Genomic DNA, 27,896 nt, shown 5'->3' on the forward strand with positions numbered 1-27,896 from the left:
AAACTCAGAATATCAGCTACCCAACTTTATCAGGAGTTATCCTGAGCCTATTTGCAATGCATTTACACAGCGGGAAATGCAGAAGTATTTTATTTTTTCGTTATCATCAGGATACAAACTTGAAACACTGATCATGACAATTTAGCCCACCGGATTAAGCTCCTGGATAGCAGTTGTAGCCTGATTGCCTATTATATATTGTCCTCTTTACTTTGACCTGTCCTATATTTAGGATATTTTGATTGTTAACATGACAACGCATTCTGTATTTGATTGGGCGCCATTTAGGTGAGGCTATTTGATCGGAGAAACATGCACGATGTAAAAACGTTCCATCTCATTAAGTGTAAAACGTATCATCACTGTCATACATTTTATATCCAGCGTGTATGCTACAGAAAAGGCCACACACTATTTCTACTACATGATTTTACAGAATGTTGGTGGAGTGCGGCTGCGATTCATCTCTCCAACAGCACCCTGGAGAGGCGCGCTGGGAATGGACAAGATAAATATATTGCATCCCTGCCTTTGACAAAGCTTATCACAGGGCGGCATCAGCAGTCACCTAAAAAGCCCATATGCCAATGGTTGAGAGAGAAATTGTAATTGTTTTGGGGCAGTATTATGTGAGGTTTTGTGTTGTTGGAGGTGCGCCTTGGACAGTAGCTCAGAAAATGCCGCACTCGTCAATCTGCAGTGATAGGCAGCCGCCTCCTGCCTAATGAGCGGGCCGGCCCTGCCACCAGGTGTCACATTTTCCCTACTTGACTTCGGTGAGTAGCCTACCTTTTGTTGAGGAGGGAGGGATCATTCACGAGTTTACTGAAAGTATGTGATTATTTTTTTGCAACAGACTCGCAGAGTAGGCTAGTCCAAGCATAACGTTGTCTTAAATTTTTCTCATGTCATTGTATTCGTTAATTTCGGCTCTTGAGCTCCAAAAGGTACATTGTTCTGACGCACTCGAGGATGAATGGAGAAAGTAAGCAAAACAACCCCAGGTACTCAAGAAACTGGACTAGGCTACTCATCGGTGGATAACTTTACACTTGAATCCATGTCGTGCTTAGTCTTTGTGCTTTTTTAACTGCACATAACTCTCCCAATTCTTAAACATGTCTGAAGAAGATACGGGTATTCCTAAGGAGCTGCTGGGTAAGAAACGTTTTAACAGTAATGTAATTTATTTGGCCTAAAATTAACGTTACTACTCTTGCATTGAACATGTTCATTTTAAATTGCTCAACGACTATGGGGGGGGGGGGGGGATAAACATGATATGTCAGCTGTTTCTCAAAGTTTCGAGCTCCACCTGATTGCCACATGCATTTGTACACAAAGTTGGAGAGAAGAAATGGAGCTGCTGTTCTCTTCTCTTGAGAAATTCCCCCAGAGTGTGATGACCCCATTGGGATGACGCATGCCTCCTCTAGGATAGACCAATGTATGGATAAACCATTGTCATACTACGCAAAGCACAGGACATTACAACAAGCACAGACGGCCATATGAGATTTCTTCCTCAGTTTTCCTCACAGTTCTTTCAAAATGTTACATTTTCCTTTTGAGAATGGACACTGATCAAGTTATGGAACCATCATGAAAACAACTGCAGAAACTGTTTTCAGACATTAGTTTCAGAGAACTGTGGATGCATAAATAGATGTCCAAAAATGGCAGTCTGGGTCATGTTTGGAAATCTCCCTGTCTGTAAATGTTCTGATCTGAGTTGATGACCTCATGTCCAGAGAGTGATGTAATCCAGAGTTTCCCCCACTCTTGCCAGGATTCCCTGAAGAAAAACAAGACTACAAAAAAATGTGAGGTGCCTCACCTAAACAGATCAGTCCCTCCCTCAGCTGGTTTCCTGGTTGGCATCTGGCTTCCCTTTTAATATAAAATTGACAACGGAATCATGAAACCTGTAAGAGGCAGACGCTGGTTAAAGCTGGGTTTGGTACAAAATTAAGCAATAAAATGACTCTGACTGCTATTACATGGGAGAAGAAAGTGCACAAATGTTGAATTGCTTAACTCCCTAGCACTACCATATGGCCTGGGGGAAACACACTACCATATGGCCTGGGGGAAACACACTACCATATGGCCTGGGGGAAACCCACTACCATATGGCCTGGGGGAAACCCACTACCATATGGCCTGGGGGAAACCCACTACCATATGGCCTGGGGGAAACCCACTGTCTATGGACTGTGGTATTTTCAATACTTATAAGTTACTTTTTGAGTAGTGGTTACGAAACTGGCATTAGGTCCACTGTTGATACATCTGTTAAAAAACAGCTCAATGCAGGCAAAGTGAATCCTAAGTTGGGTTTTATTTCCTATCAAAAAGCATTTCTGCTTCTGTTATTAATGATTTCCCAGGCCAAGCATGAGTTATTTAGGATTTTATAAAGGCCTCCAATAAGCCTACATGCAGTAGAGGAAACGATAGCGTGATCGTATCAATCTTTCAATTTGTTCCTCCTAGAGAGTCTGAGAGATGCCGTGGGAATGAAGATCAAGCTCACCCTGAAGAAGAGGTTGAAACTGGAGGTCAAAGGTGACAAACTGGAGAACCGAGTTCTGGTAAGACATCAGGCCTGCATTCTAGGCTCCCATATAATTGGTTTCTCATTGTGCAGTTCTCTAAATGTAGTGTTAAATATGCAGACACAACACAACCCTTCTATGTAGGAGAACATCAACTTGTCATTCTGAGCAACCCAGTGTTTGTCATTTTAAATGTTACAGGATGAGCCTCCACAACTGTCTAATTGTTCTTAGCAACTTCAGAGCACTTTCAAAAGAGCTCCAAAACTTATTGTGTTTCAATTGGAATATCAGTTGCCTCCATCAAACCCAAGGAAGACCAGAGACCCTTCGGCCTCTTTCCAAACAAAATTCTTCATAAGGTGTTGCAAGGTGATCTTCTTTATCCCTAAGCCCTGGGCCATGTTCATTAGGCATTGAATGGAAGAAAACAGACTAATACATTTTATTTGCGCCTATCAAAATACCCAAGAACATTTACCAAATAAGAAACACTCTTTTTCATTTTCTGTTGTAAAAGGTTTTCCATTGCATGCTCTAATGAACACAGCCCTGTATAGACACTATTCAGTCTCACCTCATACTTAGCAACTTCATCGTCCTTTAACCCTTTCCTCTAAGCCGTGGGCCAGAAAAGACATGAAAAGCATCAGACCCAACTTTCAAAAGACATTTGAGTCCTCAGTCTCAGTGTATTATTGTGTAAGAGGAAGAACAATGGATAAAGTGGTGTGGGAGTAGGCCTACTATTGGATATGGGCCTATCTTGTTTCATGTAACTGCATGTCTCTAAACCCTGTGTGTGTGGTGGAATATTACTCAGCAGACAACGTATAACAGTGTGTGTGGATTTAAAAAACTAAGCTTCTTGGACACTCTTGGCATGCTAATGTTTGCTGTACCACCCTCGAGTAAACAGACAAGAACAAGGTTCTGTTTTAATTGTAGAACATGTGCAGCTGACAAGCTTTGGGAGATACTCTGAAACACCTATGTGTTTCCTAGTTCATAAAAAGGACAAATGTTGGCAACTGATTTTAAACACATAGTATAATGAGGATATAACTGGCTTGTTACTCTAAATACACATCCTCAACTCATGAAACTCTATGCCATTTTCACATTTGAAGGCATATCATTTCTGGAAAGTTGTCCTTCCTTAGAGTTCAGTGTGAAATGGGCACATTGTTGGTTCTGGGGGCCTATTGGACACGGTGTAGGCTCTGGGGGCCTATTGGACACGGTGTAGGCTCTGGGTGCTTATTTTCTTTGTAAAGTTCCACAATTTGGTGGCATGTATGTTCACTGTCTCCTGTCTTGACTTGACACAACATTTCCCCACAGGACACTGACTGAGCTCATCAGACACTGATTAACACTGCCCACCACATTGGCACATTCCTAGGCCTTGCTAGAATTGGGATTATAAATTCATCTGCCAAACTCAGTGGTCAAAATTGGGTTGAGTTGTCTTTATTTTTTAAGACACAATGGATAAGTGGGTCTTTACCTGTAAGAATTATTATGAGATTGTGAAATGTATGTGTGTCTACGTGTGCATGATTAGTGTGTGTGTGAACATGCAATACCCCTCCCCCCTTTTACACCTGAGATACTTGAAAATAAAATACAAATCTGAAACAGGTTGTCCAGAGCAGAGAGGGGCGGAGTCTCCTGCCTCACACCCAGCCATTGGCTCACTAAGCCACTATCAATGCTCATATTTGGCCTTGAGTGACTTCACTCCAAAAACCCACATACCACAGCTATCTGATCCACAGACAGTTCTCTCTTTCTCCTCTTGACTAGAACTTTGTATTCACCTGTAGCATGATACTTTTGCATGTCTCTAGAAATGAGTTCGCTACCACAGTGTTATTTCAATTGAGTTTGCTCCAGTGTCTTTAAGAGTAGAAAGGTTTAACACACAGAATCTATAGTAAAAACAAGAGACCATGTTCTTTACGTGTGTCCCAACTCTAGGTCTCTTTCACTTGGCTCTACAGTTGATATTTAAATTTCTTCTAGACAATAACAGCTGCAAACCGCTGGTGGAAAGGCTTAGTACTGTAACTCTGTCCAGTTCTAGTTGTACAGTTGTTGACTTCTGTTACGTCTCTGATCTGTCTCGCTCTCCTACAGGCTTTGGCATCCCATCGGGTCTTTCTGCTTACTGCAAGGGTCCCTGCCAAGGTAAGGAGAAGTGTGCCGTGTGTGCGAGGTGAGACGGCGTACATGCACATGTGAGACACTGTGAGTGTTTGAATGTGTGTTACTGTATATCCTGATCTTCCTATGTCTCAAAAAGCTGCGTCCCACAGAAGCTTAAACATTAGTTTACTAGTGTGCTACATTTGTGCATAGTGCTACGGGAGTTAACATCGATATTACTCAAGGCCATTTAAGTTCTTGTAAAGTTGAAATCGCTGCAACTCCCTTTTATGTACTACGTAATGATGACAGACAGGGAATTCACTCCATTACGACACATAGTGAGTCGGATGACTTCTGTCTGGATGAATTGAGGATACCTCAATTAGACTGACTGTCTTCCTCCCGCCCCCAGTCATCCATGATGGTCCTCCTTGGGAATGTTTGGTTAGTCTATCTCTGAGCGTGCTCCTGCTTGTTTTGGGGGAGCGTTTCTGGAATTCTCTCTGGTACAGTTGCTGGCCCAAGGAGCAAGTCTCTGCAGATCTCTCCCCTATTTCTGTTACATTTTTTTGACTCTCTCCCTTTAAGGTTTTAGGTTTTTCAGAAAGCATAGACTGTTTTTCTTTCCCACAGGCTGTGTTCACAGCTGCATTGTGGGTAAACATATCAGATGTCATGGCATATGGTGGGACCTGCTCACTTGTGCCAGGCGGTAATATACTGGTTAACGAATACTAGTAACTGCAATCTTTGGACTGTGCATTTCATGAATGTGATTAATTACAAATACAGTGCCTTCAGAAAGTATTCACACCCCTTGACTTTTCCCAAATTTTGTTGTGTACAAAGTGGGATTAAAATAGTTTTTTGTCAACGATATACACAAAATTCTCGGTAAAGTGAAAGTGGATGAAAAATTCATTATCTTGATTAGATAAGTATTCAAACCCCTGAGTCAACACATGTTATAATCACCTTTGGCAGTAATTACAGCTGTGAGTCTTTCTGGGTAAGTCTAAGAGCTTTGCACAACTGGATTGTACAATATTTGCACAACTGGATTGTACAATAGTTGCACATGATTCTTAAAATAATTATTTAAGCTCTGTGAAGTTACTTGTTGATCATTGCTAGACAGCCATTTTCAAGTCTTGCCGTAGATTTTCAAGCCAGTTTAAATCCAAACTGTAACTAGGCCACTCAGGAACAGTCCATGTCATCTTGGTAAGCAGTACTGTTATTGACCTGCTGAAAGATGAATTTGTCTCCCAGTGTCTGTTGGAAAGCAGACTGAACCAGGATTTCCTCTTGAATTTTGCCTGTGCTTAGCTCTCATCTCCGTTTATTTTTATTGTTAAAAAAACTCCCTAGTCCTTCTCGATGACAAGCATACCCATAACATGATGCAGTCACCACCATGCTTGAAAATATGAAGTGGTACTCCGTGACGTGTTGGATTTAACACAAACATAACGCTTTGCATTCAGGACATAAAGTTTAAAAAATTGCCGCATTTATTTTTATTCTGTATGGTAGTGGTCACCAACCTTTTCTGAGTCAAGATCACTTCCTGATCAAAATGCAAGCCAAGATCTACCACTCAGATTGTTTTTGAGCATGAGACTTAAAAAGCGTAAGCCTATGCAACATTAACCTTTTAAAAACAGTACTGTAGCAATGAGGTTTGTGCAGTGGGCTATAGGACCAATACATTATCACTGCATATTAGCTTTGCATGAAATGCCTTGCCAATGCATTGTTGTTCAGGCCATTTAAAACATATATATTTACGTGTAGGCTATAATATGACCACACTGGTAATAGATCAGTTGTTGTATTACTTGCGAGACACAGCTGAGTGAGCATGCATTTAAATAATTAGCTTTTTATTTTACTGTGCTAATGGCGCCTGCATCTGATGCTCAGTCTCATCGGAGGGAGAGAGCAGCAGACTGAGGGTCCGCCTCTCAACGTCCCGCTGATCCCTTTCCTCCGCTGACCAAAAAGGGACATCGTCTTCCAGCTAATGGCAAAAAAAATTATGGGGTAGTGTGTGTGTGTGTGTGTGTGTGTAGGCCATTGACAAATCTAAATGTAATCCATTTTCAATTCAGGCAGTGTAACAACAAAATGTGGAAAAATTCCAGGGGTGTGAATACTTTCTGAAGCTACTTCTTCAATTACTAGTCATTAAAACCCATGCACTTAAAAAAAAAAGTTACCCTATTTGCAGAGCCCTACAAGTATTCATGCTAATTCCTCTTTCGGGTGTATTTTAGTCTTATAACATCTGGAAAGGTGAAACCCCTGAGGTGATTTTTGGTAACACTAGGCTACATGCTTATTACAAGTTATACATAAAGTATAATAGCTGCAGGCTAAAGTTTTAGCATTTAGTTTTCCAGTATCCTGGAAAGAAGTCATTGTATGATGGTGTTTGGATTATTATACGCTCTGTGTACGACAGAGGCTCAGTTTTTCCTGGGAGTAAAATCTTGCCCTTGGAGTTTTGTGTGCCGAGCAAAGACATTGGAGGGATTTAACAGCTGGAGGGGGAGGTTTTTCTTTCCTCCTTCAGCCTGGGCCTCTAGCGTCAGAAAGATAGCAGCTCTGGATTAGTTTGACCTCCTCTCTCTCTCTCCCCTGTCATCCTGCCAGTTGTGTGTGTGTGGGTGGGGGGGGGGGCTGTATTGGGGTTTGTCCATCTACACTATATATACAAAAGTTTGTGGGCACCCCTTCAAATGATTGGATTTGGCTATTTCAGCAACACCCATTGCTGATGTGTATAAAATTGAGCACACAGCCATGCAATCTCCATAGACAAACATTGTCAGTAGAATATCCTGCTCAGTGACTTTTAACATGGCACCATCCTAGGATGAGTTCCAAACTGCCTCTGGAAACAACATCAGCACAATAACTGTTCGTCGGGAGCTTCATGAAATGGGTTTCCAAGGCCGAGCAGCCGCACACAAGCCTAAGATGACCTTGCTCAATGCCAGGCGATGGCTGGAGTGGTGTAATGCTCGCCGCCATTGGACTCTGGAGTAGTGGGAACGTGTTCTCTGGAGTGATTAATCATGCTTCGCCATCTGGCAGTCCGACGGACGAATCTGGGTTTGGCGGATGCCAGGAGAATCTGCCCCAATGCATAGTGCCAACTGTAAAGTTTGGTGGAGGAGAAATAATGGTCTGGGCTGTTTTTCATGGTTCGGAGTAGGCCACCTAGTTCCAGTGAAATCTTAATGCTACAGCATAAAATACATTCTAGATGATTCTGTGCTTCCAACTTTGTAGCAACAGCTTGGGGAACGCATTTTCCTGTTTCAGCATGCCCCCTTTCACGAAGCCGAGGTCCATACAGAAATGGTTTGTCGAGATCAGTGTAGAAGAACTTCACTGGCCTGCACAGAGCCCTGACCTCAACGCCATCGAACCCCTTTGGGATGAATTTGAACACTGACTGTGAGCCAGGCCTAATCACCCAACATCAGTGCCCGACCTCAGTAATGCTCTTGTGGCTAAATGCTGCGGAGACTTGCTTCCATTGTTCCAACATCTAGTGGAAAACCTTCCAAGAAGAGTGGAGTCTGTTATAGCAGCAAAGGGGGGACCAACTCCATATTAATGGTCATGCTTTTGGAATGAGATGTCCACATACTTTTGATAATGTTGTGTATCTCAGTGCCTGTTTATGACTGTCTCTTTTTTGTCTGTGTTGGCCTTTTATAGCTGTGAAAGAGAAAGTGGACACGTGTGCTTCACATGTTTTTGATTTTATCAATGTGTTTTCCAACATTTTGATTCCATACCTTTTTTCATTTTTAGAGTATAGTACAGATTTTTGTTGTGTGGTTTCAGATTGAACAGACCTTCAATTACCTAGATATACAGGGGATCATTAGTAACAAGCCCACTCAGGTAAGATAGTCCTGGCTTTAAACATTAAACAACTTCTGTTGAAACCAAACATGTTACAGACAGTATCAGTTGACACTGTGTTGCGCCCCCTACAGTTGTTGTTGGAGTATGACCGAGGCCAGCTGTCCCTGAAGCTTGGCTCTGTGGAGGATGTGGATGAGGTGGTGGCCCACATTGGGAGCTGTCTACACAGAATCTGTCCAGGCCTCTCCCCAGCGTAGGTCCCCTCTACTTTGTCACGCTCTCTTTTTCTACTTTCTTTACTGTCACTTCATTATTCTTTTACTCATACAAGCACTTACATTAGTGAGTCACTCATTCACTCGCTTGCGTGCTCATTCACTCGCTTGCGTGCTCATTCACTCGCTTGCGTGCTCATTCACTTCCTCAGTCAGACTGTCACCCACTCTCACTTTACTCATGTCCGACATGCTAAAGTGACAGTGTGTGTTTTGTCCTCTGGGCTGACATGATAGAGTGACAGAAGTCGACATGGTAAAGTGACCGTTTGTGGTGTGTCCCCTGCACTGTGAAAGGAAGGCGATGAAGAAGTTGACCCTGAAGCCTCCTGAGAGGACGGCCGCCCTACAGTCTCTCTGGGAGGACCAGGCCACCACAGACCTAGGGCCGTGTGGTAACGTTATAATATAGAACATATTTCACAAAAATCCAAACTGTAGCATAGTTGACTTTCTGTATTCACCTCTCTCATTCTCTCCTAGGTGGTTTCTCCCACATGTACTGGTGTCTCTGTGACCAGCTGGGTCTGCCATTCAGAGAGGAGGTGCAGTGGGTTAGTGGGTTCTCTTTCCATTTAATTTAATATTGCTAATTGATCATAGTGGAACGGGGGCAATTTATGGAGGTCCAGTAGCCTGAATATCCTGTTCATGTAGATGGGCATCTATGCTAACGTTTCTAACGTTGTATTCTTGAAATACATACTGACCTGGCTTGACATCCTGTGGGTTATTTTAGCTAAATCAGTGCAAATTTTGCCGTTGTTTGAGTTATTCCCATCTTGGTCACGTCTCTCCATGTTGCCCAACAGGATGTGGACACAATCTATCAGACCCAGGACACCAGGGAACTGAACCTGCAGGATTTCGTACATCTTGATAACCGGTAACTTCAATGTTGTCAAATGTACACATAGCGTGAACAACCGTGTCTTTTATACCATTCTGTTTTTGATAATCAATGCTATTTACTTCTCCTCCAGAGATTTGGTGGCCATCATTGTGGTCCTGGAGTATAACCAATGGTTCACCAAGCTCTCCACAAAGGACTACAAACTGGTACATTTCATTCTGAACCGTGCTGGTGACCATTTTCTATTTTCTGTTACACTTATGAAGGGAAAAACTATTTGCCATCGTACAGTTCAACATAGGTAAATAAATTGGAGAAACAAGCATCATGCCACTCTTGAAGCGAGGTGGAAGTTAAATCAATTGTGAACACTTTACATTAAGCCTGTACTGAAGGTATATGCATTATGATTAGTGCTGGGCGATTAACTGAAATGTCAGTTAATATAATTTAAAAAAACTAATTGACCAACGTCGGTTCAATTATTTGAATTCCATTTTGTTCTGTTTTTCTTTCTTCCAAAGTTTCTCTAGAGATAAATCCGATCAAGCCCGAACTGTGCGATGTAGAAGGGAGTTGTAGTTTTTAACAGGCCAATATTCTAGGTAGTTTCCCACAGAAAACGTCATAATTAACTACTCTGGTCTGTGTGGGGTTGTTTGGGGTTTCTTTTACGCCTGCTATGTTAGGTTAGTATGGGGTAGACATGGAGAGGGAGAAGAAATGGTTGCTTCACAAGGGATCTCTATCTCTAGGGATCTCTATCTCAGTGATTTGATAGTTTGTATTCAGCAGTCATAAAAGTGTCAAAACTGCACATTTTAGAGTGGCCTTTTATTATCCCCAGCAGATGGTGCAACCTGTGTAATGACCATGCTGTTTAATCAGCTTCTTGGTATGCCATGCCTGTCAGGTGGATGGATTATCTTGGCAAAGGAGAAAGGCACACCAACAAGGATGTAAACAAATTTTTCACAAATGTGAAAGAACTAAGCTTTTGGTGCATATTGAAATTGTTGTGCATCTTTTATGGATCTTTTTATTTCAGCTCATGAAACATGTGACCAACACTTTACATGTTGCATTTTTTTCTTCTTCTGTTTTTGAAGAACTACTAAAATAGGGATTTTGTCTGACAGCATAGAGATGACATGATGACTTGGAATTAAATAAGTCATCAAATAAAACAAATGTAATATATACAACGAATTACATATTTTATTAAAATGATAAATGTTGGTTAATAAGTGGTAAGCAGTAATGGGCAGTCACTACCATCATGGGACTTTTATCAATTGTTTTATTCTGTGTTACAGCATTCAACCCACATAAAGCTGACTGTAGTGCATTTGTTTAAAAAATGATTGAAATCAAAAACCCTAAATGTTTAATAATCATGCCGAAATGACCCCAAACACCAATAGCTCCTCACTAATTTAGGATGCAGTTAAAATGCATTGTAAGACTTTCATTAAGTGCTTATTTTGTATTGAAACCATTTTTTATTATATAACTTCCACTATCCTCTGAGAGTGGCTGAACACGCAATTGTAAAGGGGACACTGTCCACAGCAGGAAGAGGACAGCTGTGTGTGTATAAAGGAGTGTGTGTTCTGGTGGTGGCAGGCAGAGAGGAGGCATGCGGATGTGATGTCAACAAGCGCTTATTAGTCAGGGATGGTGTGACTGCTGCTGATACTTAGTCATAGGAGGTGTGTGTTTGCTCGCACACTGTGTGTGTTTTGGTGAATGTGTCCTTGTGTGTGTTTGCATTTGCGTTCTTGTGTGTTTATGCACTTGAAAGGTTTTACGTTTTTGTACAGTAAGTTATGCATGTGTTTACACAAGCCTGAGCTTGTTACTTTTCACACTGAAGTGTTTGCTTGCAGTCCACAGATGTGTGTGAAGAAATTCTGCGAGTTGTGTCCCGCTCCAGTCGCTTAGAGGAGCTGGTTTTAGAGAATGCAGGTCTCAGAAGGTGAGCACTAAGCACTGGTAATAAGCTCTACTGGCTTTATTTTATCCCATACACACACACACACACACACACAGATGCGGGTACAAACACAAAACGCACACACAGTTTCAGAATGAATCATGCTCTCGAACTCAGTCTCCTTCCATGCATGCTGTTCAGTGGGAAGCTAAGGGAGCAAGCTCACACATTAGTTAAATACATGACTCACTATTATCAGAAATATACTTCATGTAGAAAATACTGAGAGAACTTATGTAGAGCTGTGGGAAAAAGTATACCCAATTGAGCTTCAGCCCAGCCCAAACGAAAAAGGAGGAATCGGGTGCTCGACTGAGGGACTTGAAAATCCCCAAAACATTCTTTACCCCTGGATACTTCAACTGGTGACTATCCGGAAGAATAAAGAGCACTCTGTTTCTGCATCAATCTGATAGATTTATTGACGGGACAAACAAACATTAGGCTCTGAAGGTGAATCATGCCGAAACGTAAGCATGTTGTTTTTCTTTATTCTCCCCAGATAGGCCCCGGTATCCTGGGGTAAGGAATGTTTTTGAGATTATGTAGAGCTGTGTCTTTTCTTGATATTTTCAGTGATTTCGTGCAGAAGCTAGCCAACGCTCTGACCTGCAACCCTGCCTCTGCACTTCACACCCTCAACCTCACAAATAACTCCCTGGAGGACAAGGGTACAACAAACTCCCTGCTTTCATTTTTTAAAATTATGATATTCAATGATTTAGATATATAGGAAACTGCACAGATCTAGAATTCTAGCTTCTAGTATTCTGTCCTACGTTGGCATGGATCGTCACAATGGCCAAATGTGTGTCTCAGCTTTAAGTTCAATGAAAGTTTTAAGTCTGTTCATAAGTTTGTAATGCACTACATTTTTTTCTAGGCATATCTGCTCTCAGTGCACAGCTTGCCAAACTCCCAATGGGTCTCAAGCATTTGAACCTTTCAAAGACCTCCATATCGCAAAAAGGTATTGAAATCCCTAACCAATTTCCTTGACAAATATCATGTGTTATGTCATTTCCTCTGAACTTCCTGTGTATGTGTTGTCAGGGGTTAACAGTCTGGCCCAGGCGCTGAGTGCCAACCCTGCTGTCCCCACTACCCTCACACACCTGGACCTCTGTGGGAACTCACTCCGAGGAGACGACCTCTCAGTATGTACATCTCCTGGTAGAAGTTGCTAGCACAGATCAAGGATCAGCTAATCATAAGGGGAGGGAGTGCAGAACTGATTTTTAGGTCAGTGTTGTATTGGCAACATAATCAAAAGCATAAATGTTCTGTCCTGGCTTTCATATGTTTCACACAGGCCACAGAAATGGTTCCCCCTTCATTGTACTCAGTGTTTTCTTGTTTTCTTCGTAATTTCTCTGAATCTTTTCACAGAATCTGTACAATTTCCTGGGTCAACATAACAGTCTAGTAACTCTGGATCTGTCCAGCAGTGACTGCTGTCTGGACCAAGTAAGTGAACCCCCATCCAATCCTAAAAATAATTCACATTGCTATAGTTAGGCAATGATTGGACAATTGGACTTTAACCCTTTTTATGGGCACATTACATACAGTGGGGCAAAAAAGTATTTAGTCAGCCACCAATTGTGCAAGTTCTCCCACTTAAAAAGATGAGAGGCCTGTAATTTTCATCATAGGTGCAAATAAATTCATAAAAAATCCTACAATGTGATTTCCTGGATTAGTTTTTTCTCATTTTGTCTGTCATAGTTGAAGTGTACCTATGATGAAAATTACAGGCCTCTCATCTTTTTAAGTGGGAGAACTTGCACAATTGGTGGCTGACTAAATACTTTTTTGCCCCACTGTAGCTATTCTAAACCGAATAAATAATCTATATTAAGTAGATTAGTTTAATTGTAATAATATGCAATTGGCCTCCCGAGTGCCGCAGTGGTCTAAGGCACTGTGTCGCAGTGCTAGAGGCGTCACTACAGACCTGGGTCTGATCCCAGGCTGTGTAGCAGCTGACTGCGACCGGGAGACCCATGAGGCGGCGCACAATTGGCCCAGTCCGGGTTAGGGGAGGGTTTGGCTGGCTGGTATGGCCTTGTCCCATCGCGCTCTAGCGACTCCTTGTGGTGGGCCGGGTGCATGCATGCTGACTATGTTTGCCAGTTGTACAGTTTTTCCTCCGACACATTGGTGCGACTGGCTTCCGCATAAAGCGAGCAGTGTGTCAAGAAGCAGTGCGGCTTGGCAGTGTCGTGTTTCGTTAGACTCATGGCTTTTGACCTCTGCCTCTCCCAAGTCCGTACGGGAGTTGCAGCAATGAGTCAAGACTGTAACTACCAATTGGATATCACAAAATTGGAGAGAAAAAGTACAACAAAAAATTATAGTATGCAATGACAGTGAACATGTCATATTTGGATATCACGTGAGCACTGTTTATAAGTAGTGTGCTGTCTGCTTTTGATATCACTTATAGTTATATTTATGGATCTTGTTGTTATATTTGTTGCTATGCAAATGGACAGTCCATTTAGTAAAATACTGTCTGTAGTTCCCTAGACTGTGAGCTTGGATAAAAGCTGTGATGTCACTTGACTAGTCCATGTTGTTCAGATGCTCAACACCTGTCTTCCAGGTCTGCACTTCACTTCTACGAGGTTCTCTCAAGCACCTCTCAGTGCTCAACATGTCGAAGAGTGTTTTCTCTCACAGGTGAGCCATACAACAACAGAATCACTTGCTTATGCTAAAATAAGCCTGTCACTCAATAGTTGCTGTTGTCTTCTATGTCCATGTGTCAAATACTGCTCAGTTTGTCAAAGTGAGAACACCTGAGAACTTCAGAACAAATAACCCAAGTGTGTTGGCCTTCTTTTTAACCCACAGGAGAAGTAAAGATGTCCCGCATTCCTTCAAGCAGTTCTTTGGCACTGCATTGGCGCTGAGCAGTGTCAACCTGTCTGGAACCAAGCTCCCCCTGGAGGCACTCAAGTGAGCTTGCAGTCTGCTCCATTTAACTGTATTACACCAAGAATGAAAATATGATCTAGAAAACTGGAGAATATTCCTGGAAAAAAATGTGCATGTCTATAAATGGTTAGTGATGTATCTTTTAGACAGGATGTCATAGTTATTTGGCTTTTAAAATGTTTTTATGTTAAAGTAAGTTGTATGGAAACTTTACTTAAAGTTGCAGTGAACAAGAAAGCAATCTAATCACACCAGTTATTTAATTCCTGCATACTTCAGTCTGCTTTGATGATTTAACTGAATAGAAAAGGAACCGTTGAGTTTGAATGAGTTTCTTTCTCTTCAGAGCACTTTTACTAGGTCTTGGTTGCAATCCTAATCTCAGTGAAGTATCACTGGATCTCAGCAGCTCTGAGGTAAGAGGCTGAACTACTGCCTTGGCCCTGGCACAGTTACCTGAATCTCCCGAGGGAGAAATTAAAGGGGAAGTCTACTCTGAAATAAAATTCTAAAATTAAATGTTGTCTTGACACTCCTTTTATTATTTGGGCTGATGCTCTGCATATTCTGAATTTGAATTACTTAGCTTTATTTACTTGTGTACCCTGAATGACAATCAAATACATCACCAAAATACACTTGCTATCCTTTCTCTTAATGTTTTGTTTGTGTTACTTCAGCTAAGATCTGGAGGCTCTCAGATTCTGGAGGGCTGCATAGCTGAGATTCCCAACATCTCCAGCCTGGACATCTCAGACAACGGTGAGGCCTGAGTAGACACTGTATGTACATTGATTGTGAATGTACCTTGATTTTTTTACTTGATATTGTGTTAAATGTGATGCTCAGGTTTGGATTCAGACCTGACCACTCTCTTGGTGTGGCTGGCCAAAAATCGCTCCATCCGCCACCTCTCACTGGGCAAGAACTTCAATAACATCAAATCCAAGTACGAGACTTAATTACCTTGGAATTTGATTTTTTTATTTTAATTTTAATTAGCGCCTGTCACTTAATATCCTCCTGTTTGTATTGTCCTCTCTGTCTGGAATGTAACGAAGTATGCATGTCTTCCCACAGAAATTTGTCTCAAGTCTTGGACAACCTGGTGCACATGATACAGGAGGAGGAATCGGTGAGTTGACTCTTATGGTGACACTTAGCCATAACAGCTTAGCATAAAAATGTGTCTTAACCATTCATTACCATCGTTCAACTAACCTCTTTGTCACTTAGCCCCTGACGTCCCTCTCCCTGGCCGACTCCAAGCTGAAGGGAGATCTGTCCATTGTACTGAACGCTCTGGGCAGCAACACCAGCCTGATCCGGGTGGACATCAGTGGCAACGGCATGGGAGACATGGGGGCCAAGATGCTGGCCAAGGCCCTACAGATCAACACCAAGCTCCGGTAAGAGGTCAAGGCTCAAGAAGAGGTCCACAAGGGTCAGCTGTGCCAAGCTCCAATACTGCATAATATGGATTCTACTATATTATATTCTTTGTCATCTCTTATGCGTTTTGTACAGGACAGTTATGTGGGACAAAAACAATGTCAGCCTACAAGGCCTCCAGGATGTGGCAGCTGCTTTAGAAAAGTATGTATCTCTGTGTGTCACAATTTTATATTTATTTTTACTCCTCTGCACATCTTCCCATGGATATTTTGGTTAGGATATATGAGTAGGCATACACTTAGTTACATATACAGTACTGTTACCCTCTCTTTCTTTCAGGAACCACACCATTCGCTTCATGCCTATCCCCATCATCGATGCTGCCCAGGCCCTCAAAGCCAGCCCTGAGAAAACAGAGGACGCCCTACTAAAGGTCAAAGTTCACATTTGTCTGCATGGTGGATATGAACTCATAACATAATTGATGTTAATTGTCATTGATAAGAAGGCATCGATAGCAGTGTTGAATGCAAAAATGGTCACATTTCCATCAACATGAATATTATAATATTTTTTTAAACGTTTTATTTTTTATATCGATCTCTACAAATCAATTCCCCTGCAGATGGAGCAGTATCTCCTAAGGAACCACGAGACTCGAAAATACCTCCAAGAGCAAGCTTACCGGCTTCAGCAAGGCATTGTCACGACAACCACACAACAGGTGACCCCTCTGTTTATATGTTTGATATGTAACTTTGGTATTTTATTTGAATCCCCATCAGCTGTTGCAAAAGCAGCAGCTACTCTTCCTGGGGTCCACATAAAACATGAAACATACAGAGCATCAATAGACAAGAACAACTCAAGGACCGAACTACATACGTTATTTAAAAAGGCATACATATATCAATGCATACACACAAACTATCTATGTCAAATAGGGCGTTGTGCTGCCAGGTGTTGCTTTATCTGTTTTTTGAAACCAGGTTTGCTGTTTATTTGAGCAATATGAGATGGGCGGAAGTTTCATGCAATAAGGGCTCTATATAATACTGAATGCTTTCTTGAATTTGTTCTGGATTTGGGAACTGTGAAAAGACCCCTGGTGGCATGTCTGTTGGGATAAGTGTGTGTCAGAGCTGTGTGTAAGTTGAATATGCAAACATTTTGGGACTTTCAATACATTGACTGCATCACTTTTTATAAGAAACATTAGTCTCTCCACAACTCTTAGCCAAGAGAGACTGGCATGCATAGTATTTATATCAGCCCTCTGATTACAATGAAGCGCAAAACATGCCGCTCTGTTCTGGACCAGCTGCAGCTTAACTAGGTCGCTCCTTGCAGCACTGGACCACACGACTGGACAATAATCAAAATGAGACAAAACCAAGTAATTTAGTCTCAACTTGTACAACAGCCATACCATTCATTACCAGATTCAGCTGAGGTCTAGAACTTAAGGAATGATTTGTACCAAATACAATGCTCTTAGTTTTAGAGATGTTCAGGACCAGTTTATTACTGGCCACCCATTCCAAAGCAAACTCTTTCAGTGACTTCATTAGCTGTGGTTGCTGATGCGTGTGGTTAAGTCCTCAGCATACATGGACACACATGCTTTGTTTTAATGCCAGTGGCAGGTCATTGGTAAACTTACATAAGAGTAGAGGGCCTAGAGAGCTACGGGTACACCACACTTTACATGTTTGACATTAGAACTCAAAGGGGTTTCATTAATGAAAGCTTCTCTATTAGATAGCTTTGAATACACAAAATGGCAGAGGTGGGAAAAGCCATAACACGTACGTTTTTTTCAACAAACGGTTATCTACAATAATATCAAAGGCTCCACTGAAATCTAACAGTACAGCTTCCACAATCTTATTATTATCATTTTCTTTAATTTGTCTCGGCACTTTTTGGATAAATGTTAGTAGTACAAGTGTTGAATGCCAATAAACCATTACATTACATCCTCTGAACCCTCCTGCCTTCTGCTGCTCCAGATGATGGACATGATCTGTGTAAAGGTGCAGGACCACCTGAACTCCCTGAGGTATACAGAGACCAACGTTGTCCAGGAGGACATGAAGGTGGCCAAGAACCTCATGAAGGACGCCAGGAACTCCAAAAGAGTGAGCTGTGAACCAGACATATTGTTCTCATAGAATCGGTAGAACATACAGTATGAACGCAGAAGTGATAGAGCGTGGATTTCAACCTTTGATCTAGAGAGACAAAAATGACAGGGTAAACATTAACCTCAAACTCTACATGGGACATCCTGGTTAAATAACATTTAGAATGAGGATACAAGAAAAGAGAGCCTTAAACTCAAATGTTTTTATTTTTGTCTCTTCCCCTCCCTGTCTGCCCCTCCTTCCAAACCCTGCTCATCTTCCTAGCTGCTGCCCAACCTGTACCACATGAGGGGATCTCCTGGTGGCATGGGCAGCCCCATTCAGGACAAGCTAGAGTCCATGGCCGGAGAGATGGCCAGGGTCATGGATGGACAGCTACAGGTACGCAACAGTCAACACAGCAGTAAATGAAAAATGTATTTTATTTTTCGAGACAGATATTTTGGGTGTTGATTTATCTTAGTGAATAACATAGTCCTCGAAGTTGGATGTTTTTGTTCTGCACAAGTGGTCATGTGCTTGATGATTTAATGATTCATTGAGTAGTTGGGCTTGAATAAAACTATGCAACCTGAGACACTGCCCTAGTCCTTGCAGCAACTGTGAATCCTGATTAAAGGATTTTGAGACTGATTCCCTGACCTGTCAATGTTTTTAGTTTGCTGTTTTATGATTTTGTTATACTCTTGTGAATTCTATATGTTTTTACTAGATTACTTGTAGTTTTTAATGTCTGTCTGTAATTGTGTAATTACTTGGTGCTGCCTATCTTGGCCAGGACGCTTTTAAAAAAGAGATTTCAAACCTCAATGAGCCCTTCCTGGTTAATTTTTTTATTTTTAAATGGAATAACAACATAAGCTAGCACAATTAACTTGCCAGCCCCTCTTCTCTCTCTCCCCCACTCCCAGACGTTGTTGCAGTCTATGGTTGACACCGCTGAGGGCCTCTGTCCCCATGTGATGAGGAGGAGCAACCTGCACCAGGAGCTGATGAAGGCAGGTGCAGGCAGGATGACCATCCCCCATAGCTTCATCACCACCACACTACTGGAACAGTCAGGAGTCGACATCATCAACAAGATCAGGTGATCACCACATGGCCTGGTCAAGATCGCTAGCAGATGTTCTCATACAAAGTGACTAACAACAAGTGCATTCAGCTAAGGAGAGGAAAACAACAAAACAATAGTATCTCCAAAAGCAGTTCGAAGACTCATGCTGGGGTCTGGTCCAATGGTAGTCCTGCTGAACCCAGACTACGCATTGCCTGCTTTGTGCCCATCACAAGTGACCTTCAACAGATAAACGCTGGGGGGGCTGGATTGGAGGAGCCCTTTTGAGACCTAATCATTAAATCATTTCAAGTGTAGATGGTATCAGTTAATGTGAATTCAAACTGAATCAGTTCCTTGTGATCTGATCTGTGTATGACATCATAGACCTAGTGAAATAATTATGATTGTCACATAGCCTTAGCTGATAACCTTGCAATGTATGTAAACGTCACTCTCAGAAAACTACTGTAACATAGTCTGTAACTATATGCAGCCCAGTCTTGATACAGTGCAGGTAGTAGAGAGGTAGTATCTGCCTCATGTTCTCCTCTCTGTCACACAGTGAAGTGAAGCTCAGTATGGCTTCCTTCCTCTCAGACCGTATCGTGGATGAGATCTTGGAATCTCTGTCCCGTTCCCAAAACACTCTGGTCAGTACTGTATATTAAAATAGATTATTTCTCTTCCGCACACATGCATGCACGCACACACACACACACAGAGAGACACAATAATGCATTTTTGCTTAAATGACTTGTAATCCTGATTTGGGGTACTTCTGCACCACATCAAAGCAAATACCGGTGAAGAAACACTGACCGTGTATGCCTTTTCCTCCCTCCCCACCCCAGGCAGAACACCTGACCAGGAAACCTCAACCTCTTCTCCACCAGGAGCCCAACAAGATGGAGGTGCTGGAGGAGACAGTCCTCCAACCTGAGGCCCAGACCCAGGAGCAGAGTCCTCACCATGCTGAGAGGCTGGAGGAGATGGACACATGTGTGGTAACTAAGACTAGTCCATGTGAAGTTTTGTGATCCATATCTGCTGTACTGAAGCATGACTCACCTGCTGACTGTTTTTTTTCTTGACTGTTTTTGTGACCTGCGGATGACACCCAAGTCCAAGAGGAAGAGCATTCTCTGCAGGATGCTGCGGCCTGTATCTGTGGCCTTTGGTGAGTTTATGTTCTACATCCCAGGTACAGTAGATCTGGTCAAATACATTTAGATTAGAGTAGTAATGTACTATTTCCGCAACTTGGAATGAGAGAGGTTTGGTTTTGCCTCGTCTATTGATGGTTGATTGTTCATCAGAAATGGAGTTTGACTTGGACAAGGCCCTGGAAGAAGTGCCTATATATGAGGAGGATCCGCCCCCTCCTGCCCCATCGGACAAGAAGCCGACTTACTTTGGCGAGCTGCCCACTATGGAGGCCCGAAAGCTAGAGCACCACACCAAGCTCCGCCCCAAACCGAAAAAGAGGACCAAACCTAGCCGAGCACCAGTAAGAGGTCTTCCGCCTGCCCCCTCTCTCCACCTGCCCCCTCTCTTTCTCCCTCTTCCACTCTTTCTATGTCTACCTACTATTCTGTATTGCTTGATGTAGGCCTAAATATTTTGGGGGTTTTCAGCGGGAACCAATCTGCACCTCTCCACCACCAGAAGTGGAGCAGAATGACCTGGGGAAAGTGGATGAGGGTGTTGATGAATTCTTCTACAAGAAAATCACCAAACTTAGTTTTAAGTGAGTCTTAATTCCTATTAGGCTGAACTCTTCCCAAAAAGTAAATGACATTACTCAATGTTTTAGAATAAATTATTCTAGTTTTCATAAGATTGAAATAACTCTGTTTTGTGTTAAAGCATGCAGCAGTAAGCCATCAATGGCTAGATTGTTTGCAGGCTAACTAGCTATGGGTAAATGCCAAAATAAAGGAAACACCAAAGTGTCTTAAGGCGTTGGGCCAGAACAGCTTCAGTGAACTTTGGCATAGATTCTACAAGTGTCTGGAACTCTATTGGAGTTGTTGATGGAGGTGCAAAACCCTGTGTCAGGCGCCGCTCCACAATCTTGCATAATTTAAAGAGAAATGTATTTAACCTTTTATTTATCTAGCCAAGTCAGTTAAGAACAAATTCTTATTTACAATGACGGCCTACCGGGGGACAGTGGTTTAAATGCCTTGTTCAGGGGCAGAATGACAGATTTTGTCAGCTCTGGGATTCAATCCAGCAACCTTTGGGTTACAGGCCCAACGCTCTAACCACTAGGATACGTACTGTCCCCATAAGTGTTCAATTGGGTTAGGATCTGGTGACTGAGACACACACACACACACACACACACACACACACACACACACACACACCCTTTAAATCCCCTATGCTCATTTGAGACCCCTTTTTCAAAGTCGCTGAGATCTCTAGCTATGGTAGCCAAAATAATGGGCAACTGGGAATTTGTATACATGACCCTAAGCACGATGGGATAATAATTGCTTAATTAACTCAGGAGCCACACCTGTTTGGAAGCACCTGCTTTCAATATACTTTGTGTCCCTCATTTACTCAAGTATTTGCTTTATTTTGGCTGTTTACCTGTACCTTTTTAATACCTGTATTTAGAAGTTGTTAATTATAGAAGTTGTGAGTGTGTACTGTTCAGCAAAAGCCTTCTTTAACATTTCCAGACGACCCACCCTGAGGGGCTCCTCCAACATCCAGGAGGGGTCGGAGAAGAAACGGGAATCCCGTAAAAGCGGCTTCCTTAACCTCATCAAGTCTCGCACCTCGAAGTCCGAGAAGAGCCATGGAACAGCTGCCATCACCACCCCAGCTGCTGCGACTGTCAGCACTGTGACAGAGGAGCCCTTGTCCCCCAAGGCTCCGTTGTGGGACCACTCTGAAATCTCCCCTGACCACTCACGAAAGCCACCAACCCCTGAACCCACTGAGGAACATCACTCCGAGAGTGACAGTAAGGGTAGTCCTCATGGTGGCCGGCACTTTGGGGTCCCCGTAATGGGCCCCCTAATGGGAATGGACCTCCTGGCGGAGATGAGAAAAATGCATGAGAAAATAGTCGCTCATAAGGTGGGTAAACTGACCAGATTTAGCTCCTTTTGACTCTGTTAAGTGTATGAGTCAGTAGCACCCCTTAGCACAGCGTTTCCCAAACTCGGTGCACGTTTTGGTTTTAGCCTTAACACTACACAGCTGATTCAAAGGAGCAAAGCTTGATGATTTGTTGATTATTTGAATCAGATGTGTAGTGCTAGGGCAACGTGAACCCCTTGGAGTCCCGAGGATCGAGTTTGGGAAACCCTGCCGTAGCATCATTGAACTACTGAATAATGACCTTCTTTACAGGGTAACACACAACCTCTTCTGAAAAAGTCCCAGATAGTAAGGAATAAACAGGGAGATGGTAATATGTTTGTTCTTTTTAAAGTTACATTATTTCCTGTCTTCAACTGTAGATCGACCAGTCACTTGGAAAGCTACAGATTGTCATGAGTGGATAACTGTGAAGGTGCCGCCCTGTAGTGGCTTTATATGGAACATCCGTGTCTCAGCTTGGTTCAGACTGTTGAATACAGAACCATGCAGTGGAAAAAACAATTGTACCTCTAGAATCAGGTTTAGGACTAAAGACATTGGCCATACTGAAAGACGTTTGTTATTTTTTACAGTCGGACTCTTCAGACAAGGCAGATGATAAAAAAGGTGAGTTGGCCTCTATTTCCCAATCAGGTAATTAGATTTGAATTTGAATTACATTTAGTGATATCTTAATCTTTATGTACAGAAGGATGGCTCAACTTAATTATGCTACGTCTGCCTTGCCATGCAGCTTGCCAGCTGCCATGTGGTACAATAAAAGTGAACAGAATGTTTAATTAAAATAGAGCCCTAGCTAACACTTTGTTTAGACAGTCCCTTGTAGAAGCTCTACAAACCATACCCGCTGTTGCTGTGTCCAATATGGGTCTTCTTTGTTATGTCTCTCTGTAGGAAAGCCAAAGGGTCAAACATCGTCGATAGCGCCCAGGTCTAAACCCACCGGTGTTACACCCAGATCCCCAGCACCCCAGAGCATCAAGCCCCACATGGGACCACACACTTTGGGACCCCTGAGCCCTCGTGCCAGCAGCAGCCACAGCCCAGGTGGGCATATGACGAAGTATACTTTATTGATAGTGATACTCAGATGGCAAATAAAGGCACCAGAAGCAAAAATAGATGATTACTTAGTTTATTGTGATTTTATCTTGCCTTAATTTGTCCTATTGTCTATAACCATTCTTTATTTTGTCTATTTTTCACCCTCAGATGACACCCCTGACTCCTGTCTTGGAAACGTATCCCCAAAAGGACCACTGCCCACCCCTCGCCTGAAGAGAGAGCCCTCAGACTATGAGAGGGAGGAGGAGAGTAGCCACATTAATGGTAGGTATATCTATTACCTGTGTGTCCTCCATCCAGAAGAATTGATTTAGGATCAGCTCACCACAGTCCAAAGTGTTCATATTGAGAGTAAATCGAATAAACAAAGCTGTTTTGCTTCATGTAAAGACAAAGAGATTTATTTCAATTCACTGAGAACATAGTATGATTTAGAAATAGTCATTATGTGAGTTTGATGGAATTGAATAGACACCTGGTATGATTGAAGAATAAAAGCATCGTTCATCCTCATCACTCTCTCCGTCAGTTGAACTCACAGGAGACTCCAGCCCATTTGACTTGGACCAAGAGATGGACAGGTCTGCAATTGGTGGGAGACAGTGGTCCTCCCTGAAGCGCTCCACTTCTGTGGTACAGGAAGTAGAAGGTCGAGAACGCACCAAGTCCCTCCCTGCATCTGGTTAGACCAATTACCTTCTCTCCTTCAGCTATTTAAAAAAAATATTTAAACTTCAGACTCGTACAGTGTTGTAGTGTTGGGTGTATCAACTAATAGTAGTAAAGTAGGTTGCAGCAGTTTTGGCAGGTCCAATAGTTGCCGTACCTTTTTAATAACATGCAGTGTTACTGGCTGTTCACAGTAATCGTAGTTGTAGGGGTTGCACCAGGAGCTCCAGTAGCTATTTGTGTTGGTTTATAAGTACTCACACAGCTGTGACATTGTTTGTAGTACCAGTAGTTATGGTTGTAGGCCACCAGTTGTAGCTTCCTCATTGCTTAGTACCATATCAGCTCACACACCACTCTCTTGCAGTGAGACCTTCATCCACGGTGGACCTTGTCCACTGCCAAAGCCCTGGGGTATTTGCTAAAGACAACACCGAAGAGGACTTCTCTCCTACCCCTGACACGGACCAAAGACAGAATCTCAGGCCTGACAACATGGAGGACACCATGACGACATCCCAGTGTAGAAAGAAAAGCTACATCTAGATTCTCTCTACTTTCTCCAAAGTGTTCCATGTAGTGTCCAAGTGTGGAGAATTGTAATGCAGCCAAAGAGGAAAGAACCTAAAAAAAAGCTTATGGACAAATCCATGCCAGTACCTTACTCTGAATTCTCTTACTTTAAACAAAGACTGTTGATTGGCTTATTCAATCAACCAATAAGCACTGCTGTGTTTCTATGTCTACTTTGCATGTTATGTATTTATGTAATAACACACTGAAAGAGACATGCATGTGTTGAAAAGTACACTACATGACCAAAAGTATGTGGACACCTGCTCATTGTAACATCTCATTCCAAAATCATGGGCATTAATATGGAGTTGGTCCTCCCTTTGCTGCTATAACAGCCTCCACTCTTCTGGGAAGGCTTTCCACTAGATGTTGGAACATTGCTGTGGGGACTTGCTTCCATTCAGCCACGAAAACATTAGTGAGGTCGGGCACTGATGTTGGGCGATTAGGCCTGGCTCGCAGTCAGCGTTCCAATTCATCCCAAAGGTGTTCGATAGTCAAGTTCTTCCACGCCGATCTCGACAAACTATTTCTGTCTGGACCTCGCTTTGCACACAGGGGCATTGTCATGCTGAAACAGGAAAGGGCCTTCCCCCAAAGTGTTGCCACAAGGTTGAAAGCACACAATAATTTAGGATGTCATTGTATGCTGTAGCATTAAGATTTCCCTCCACTGGAACTAAGGGGCCTAGCCTGAACCATGAAAAACAGCCCCAGTCCATTATTCCTGCTCCTCCAAATTCTACAGTTAGCACTATGCATTGGGGCAGGAAGCGTTCTCCTGGCATCCGCCAATCCCAGATTTATCCATCGGACTGACAAGATAGTGAAGCGTGAGTCCAATGGGTCCAATGGCAGCAAGCTTTACACCACTCCAGCCGACACTTGCCATTGCTCATGGTGATCTTATGCTTGTGTGCGGCAGCTCGGCCATGGAAACCCATTTCATGAAGCTCCCAACGAACAGTTATTGTGCTGATGTTACTTGCAGAGGCAGTTTGGAACTCAGTAGTGACTGTTGCAACCGAGAACAGACTAATTTTACGCGCTTAGGCAGTCTGGTTCTGTGAGCTTGTGTGGCCTACCACTTTGCGACTGAGCCGTTGTTTCACCTAGACGTTTCCACTTCACAATAACAGCACTTACAGTTGCCCGGGGCAGCTCCAGCAGGACAGAAATTTGACGAACTGACTTGTTGGAAAGGTGGAATCCTATAACGGTTCTACGTTGAAAGACACTGAGCTCTTCAGTTGGGCCATTCTACTGCCAATGTTTTCCTATGGAGATTGCATGGCGGTGTGCTCAATTTTATACACCTGTCAGCAACGGTGTGGCTGAAATAACCAAATCCACTCATTTAAAGGGAACTCCACATACGTGTATGTATGTACAGTACCAGTCACACCTACTCATTGGACACACCTACTCATTCCAGGGTTTTTCTTTATTTGTACTATTTTCTACATTGTAGAATAATAGTAAAGACATCAAAACTATGAAATGACACCTATGGAATCATGTGTTAAACAAATCAAAAAATATTTAATATATTAGATTCTTCAAAGTAGCTGCCCTTTGCCGTGATGACAGCTTTGCACACTCTTGGCATTCCCCTAACCAGCTTCACCTGGAATGCTTTTCCAACAGTCTTGAAGGAACTCCCACATATGCTGAGAACTTGTTGACTGCTTTTCCTTCACTCTGCGGTCCAACTCATCCCAAATGATCTTAATTGGGTTGAGGTTGGGTGATTTTTGGAGGCCAGGTCAGCTGATGCAGCACTCCATCACTCTTGTTCTTGGTAAAATAGCCCTTACACAGCCTGGAGGTCTGTTGGGTCATTGTCCTGTTGGAAAACAAATGAAAGTCCCACAGCGCAAACTAAATGAGATGGTGTATCGCTACAGAATTCTGTGGTAGCCATGCTGGTTAAGTGTGCCTTGAATTCTAAATAAATCACGACAGTGTTACCAGCAAAGCACCATCACACCACCTCCATGCTTCATGATGGGAACCACACATGTGGAGATCATCCGTTCACCTACTCTGCGTCTCACAAAGACACAGCAGTTGGAACCAAAAATCAACATTTTTGGACTCATCAGATGAAAGGACATATTTCCACTGGTCTAATGTCCATTGTTCATGTTTCTTTTTCGTATTGGTGTCCTTTAGTAGGGGTTTCTTTGCAGCAATTCGACCATGAAGGCCTGATTCACGTAGTCTCCTCTGAACAGTTAATGTTGATGTGTCTTGCTTGAATTCTGTGAATAATTTATTTGGGCTGCAATTTCGGAGGATGGTAACTCTAATGAACTTATCCTCTGCAGCAGAGGTAACTCTGGGTCTTCCTTTCCTGTGGCGGTCCTCATGAGAGCCAGTTTCATCATAGCGCTTGATGATTTTTGCGACTGCACTTGAAGAAACTTTTAAAGTTCTTGAAATTTTCCAGATTGACTGCCCTTGTCTTAAAGTAACGATGGGCTGCCATTTCTCTTTGCTTATTTGAACTGTTCTTGCCATAATATGGACTTGGTCTTTTACCAAATAGGGCTATCTTCTGTATACCTTGTCACAACACAACTGATTGGCTCAAATGCATTAAGAAGGAAATTCCACAAACGACCTTTTAACAAGGCACACCTGTTAATTGGAAATGCATTCCATTTGACTACCTTGTGAATCTGGTTGAGAGAAGGCCAAGTGTGTGCAAAGCTGTCAAATATAAACTATATTTTGATTTGTTTAACACTTTTTGGTTACCACATGATTCCATATGTGTTATTTCATAGTTCTGATGTCTTCATTATTACAATGTAGAAAATAGTAAAAATATAGAAAACCCCTTGAATGAGTAGGTGTGTCCAGAATTTTGACTGGGGGGGGGGGGGGGGTTACATTGTGCCACGGGCACATTGATCTAGTAAACCTTTATTCATGACAGGCATAATATAACTTTGATTTATCGTGATTTATATGAAATACATTTATTGTGGGACTTGGTGATGGTTTCCAGTTTAATTGGTTAAATTGATTTGTGCTAAATACATTAAAAAAACAATGCTTTGTAACAAAAACCTTTTAATGTGGTTGCCAATACTCCTGCATATTTGTACCAATAAATCATATGTATACTGCCACGTAGACTTGCATCGTATTGCCTAATATAACTAACCAATTAATTGTATTAATTTTTA

General features: G+C 42.4%; 1 protein-coding gene across 3 annotated transcripts; it reads left to right on the forward strand.

The window, feature by feature from the left end:
• Nucleotides 1-802: 802 nt before the first annotated feature.
• On the forward strand, nt 803-27,839 carry LOC109875843 (F-actin-uncapping protein LRRC16A). Of its 3 annotated transcripts, none has more exons than XM_020468262.2 (38): nt 803-1,158; nt 2,497-2,594; nt 4,701-4,751; nt 8,577-8,636; nt 8,732-8,853; nt 9,173-9,270; nt 9,359-9,429; nt 9,688-9,761; nt 9,859-9,934; nt 11,618-11,706; nt 12,301-12,395; nt 12,608-12,694; nt 12,778-12,881; nt 13,114-13,191; nt 14,333-14,409; nt 14,584-14,688; nt 15,014-15,083; nt 15,348-15,429; nt 15,517-15,616; nt 15,748-15,802; nt 15,904-16,076; nt 16,195-16,263; nt 16,402-16,495; nt 16,688-16,786; nt 18,075-18,203; nt 18,474-18,590; nt 19,121-19,296; nt 19,829-19,916; nt 20,118-20,270; nt 20,389-20,467; nt 20,583-20,773; nt 20,901-21,013; nt 21,960-22,362; nt 22,962-22,995; nt 23,284-23,436; nt 23,602-23,718; nt 23,984-24,136; nt 24,491-24,746. In XM_020468262.2, exons 1-38 carry the CDS (start codon nt 1,119-1,121, stop codon nt 24,667-24,669), a joined length of 4,152 nt encoding a protein of 1,383 aa, XP_020323851.2. In that variant the 5' UTR covers nt 803-1,118; the 3' UTR covers nt 24,670-24,746. The 3 variants fall into 3 exon arrangements, with proteins under 3 accessions (XP_020323851.2, XP_020323853.2, XP_031644472.1); XM_020468264.2 differs by having other exon boundaries at nt 804-1,158; nt 20,389-20,443; nt 24,491-27,839; XM_031788612.1 differs by lacking the exons at nt 803-1,158; nt 2,497-2,594; nt 4,701-4,751; nt 8,577-8,636 and having other exon boundaries at nt 8,741-8,853; nt 9,177-9,270.
• The last annotated feature ends 57 nt before the right edge of the window (nt 27,840-27,896 follow it).

Source organism: Oncorhynchus kisutch, linkage group LG14 (assembly GCF_002021735.2).
Source record: "Oncorhynchus kisutch isolate 150728-3 linkage group LG14, Okis_V2, whole genome shotgun sequence".
Lineage (NCBI taxonomy): Eukaryota > Metazoa > Chordata > Actinopteri > Salmoniformes > Salmonidae > Oncorhynchus > Oncorhynchus kisutch.

What these genes read in the sequence shown, in the direction of transcription:
- LOC109875843 (XM_020468262.2), top strand. Translation starts at nt 1,119, where the DNA reads ATGTCTGAAGAAGATACGGGTATTCCTAAGGAGCTGCTGG. An exon ending in AGGAGATGGACACATGTGTG is followed by an intron (nt 20,271 to 20,388) that starts GTAACTAAGACT and finishes ATGACACCCAAG; the next exon opens with TCCAAGAGGAAGAGCATTCT. An exon ending in CAGCAGCAGCCACAGCCCAG is followed by an intron (nt 23,437 to 23,601) that starts GTGGGCATATGA and finishes TTTCACCCTCAG; the next exon opens with ATGACACCCCTGACTCCTGT.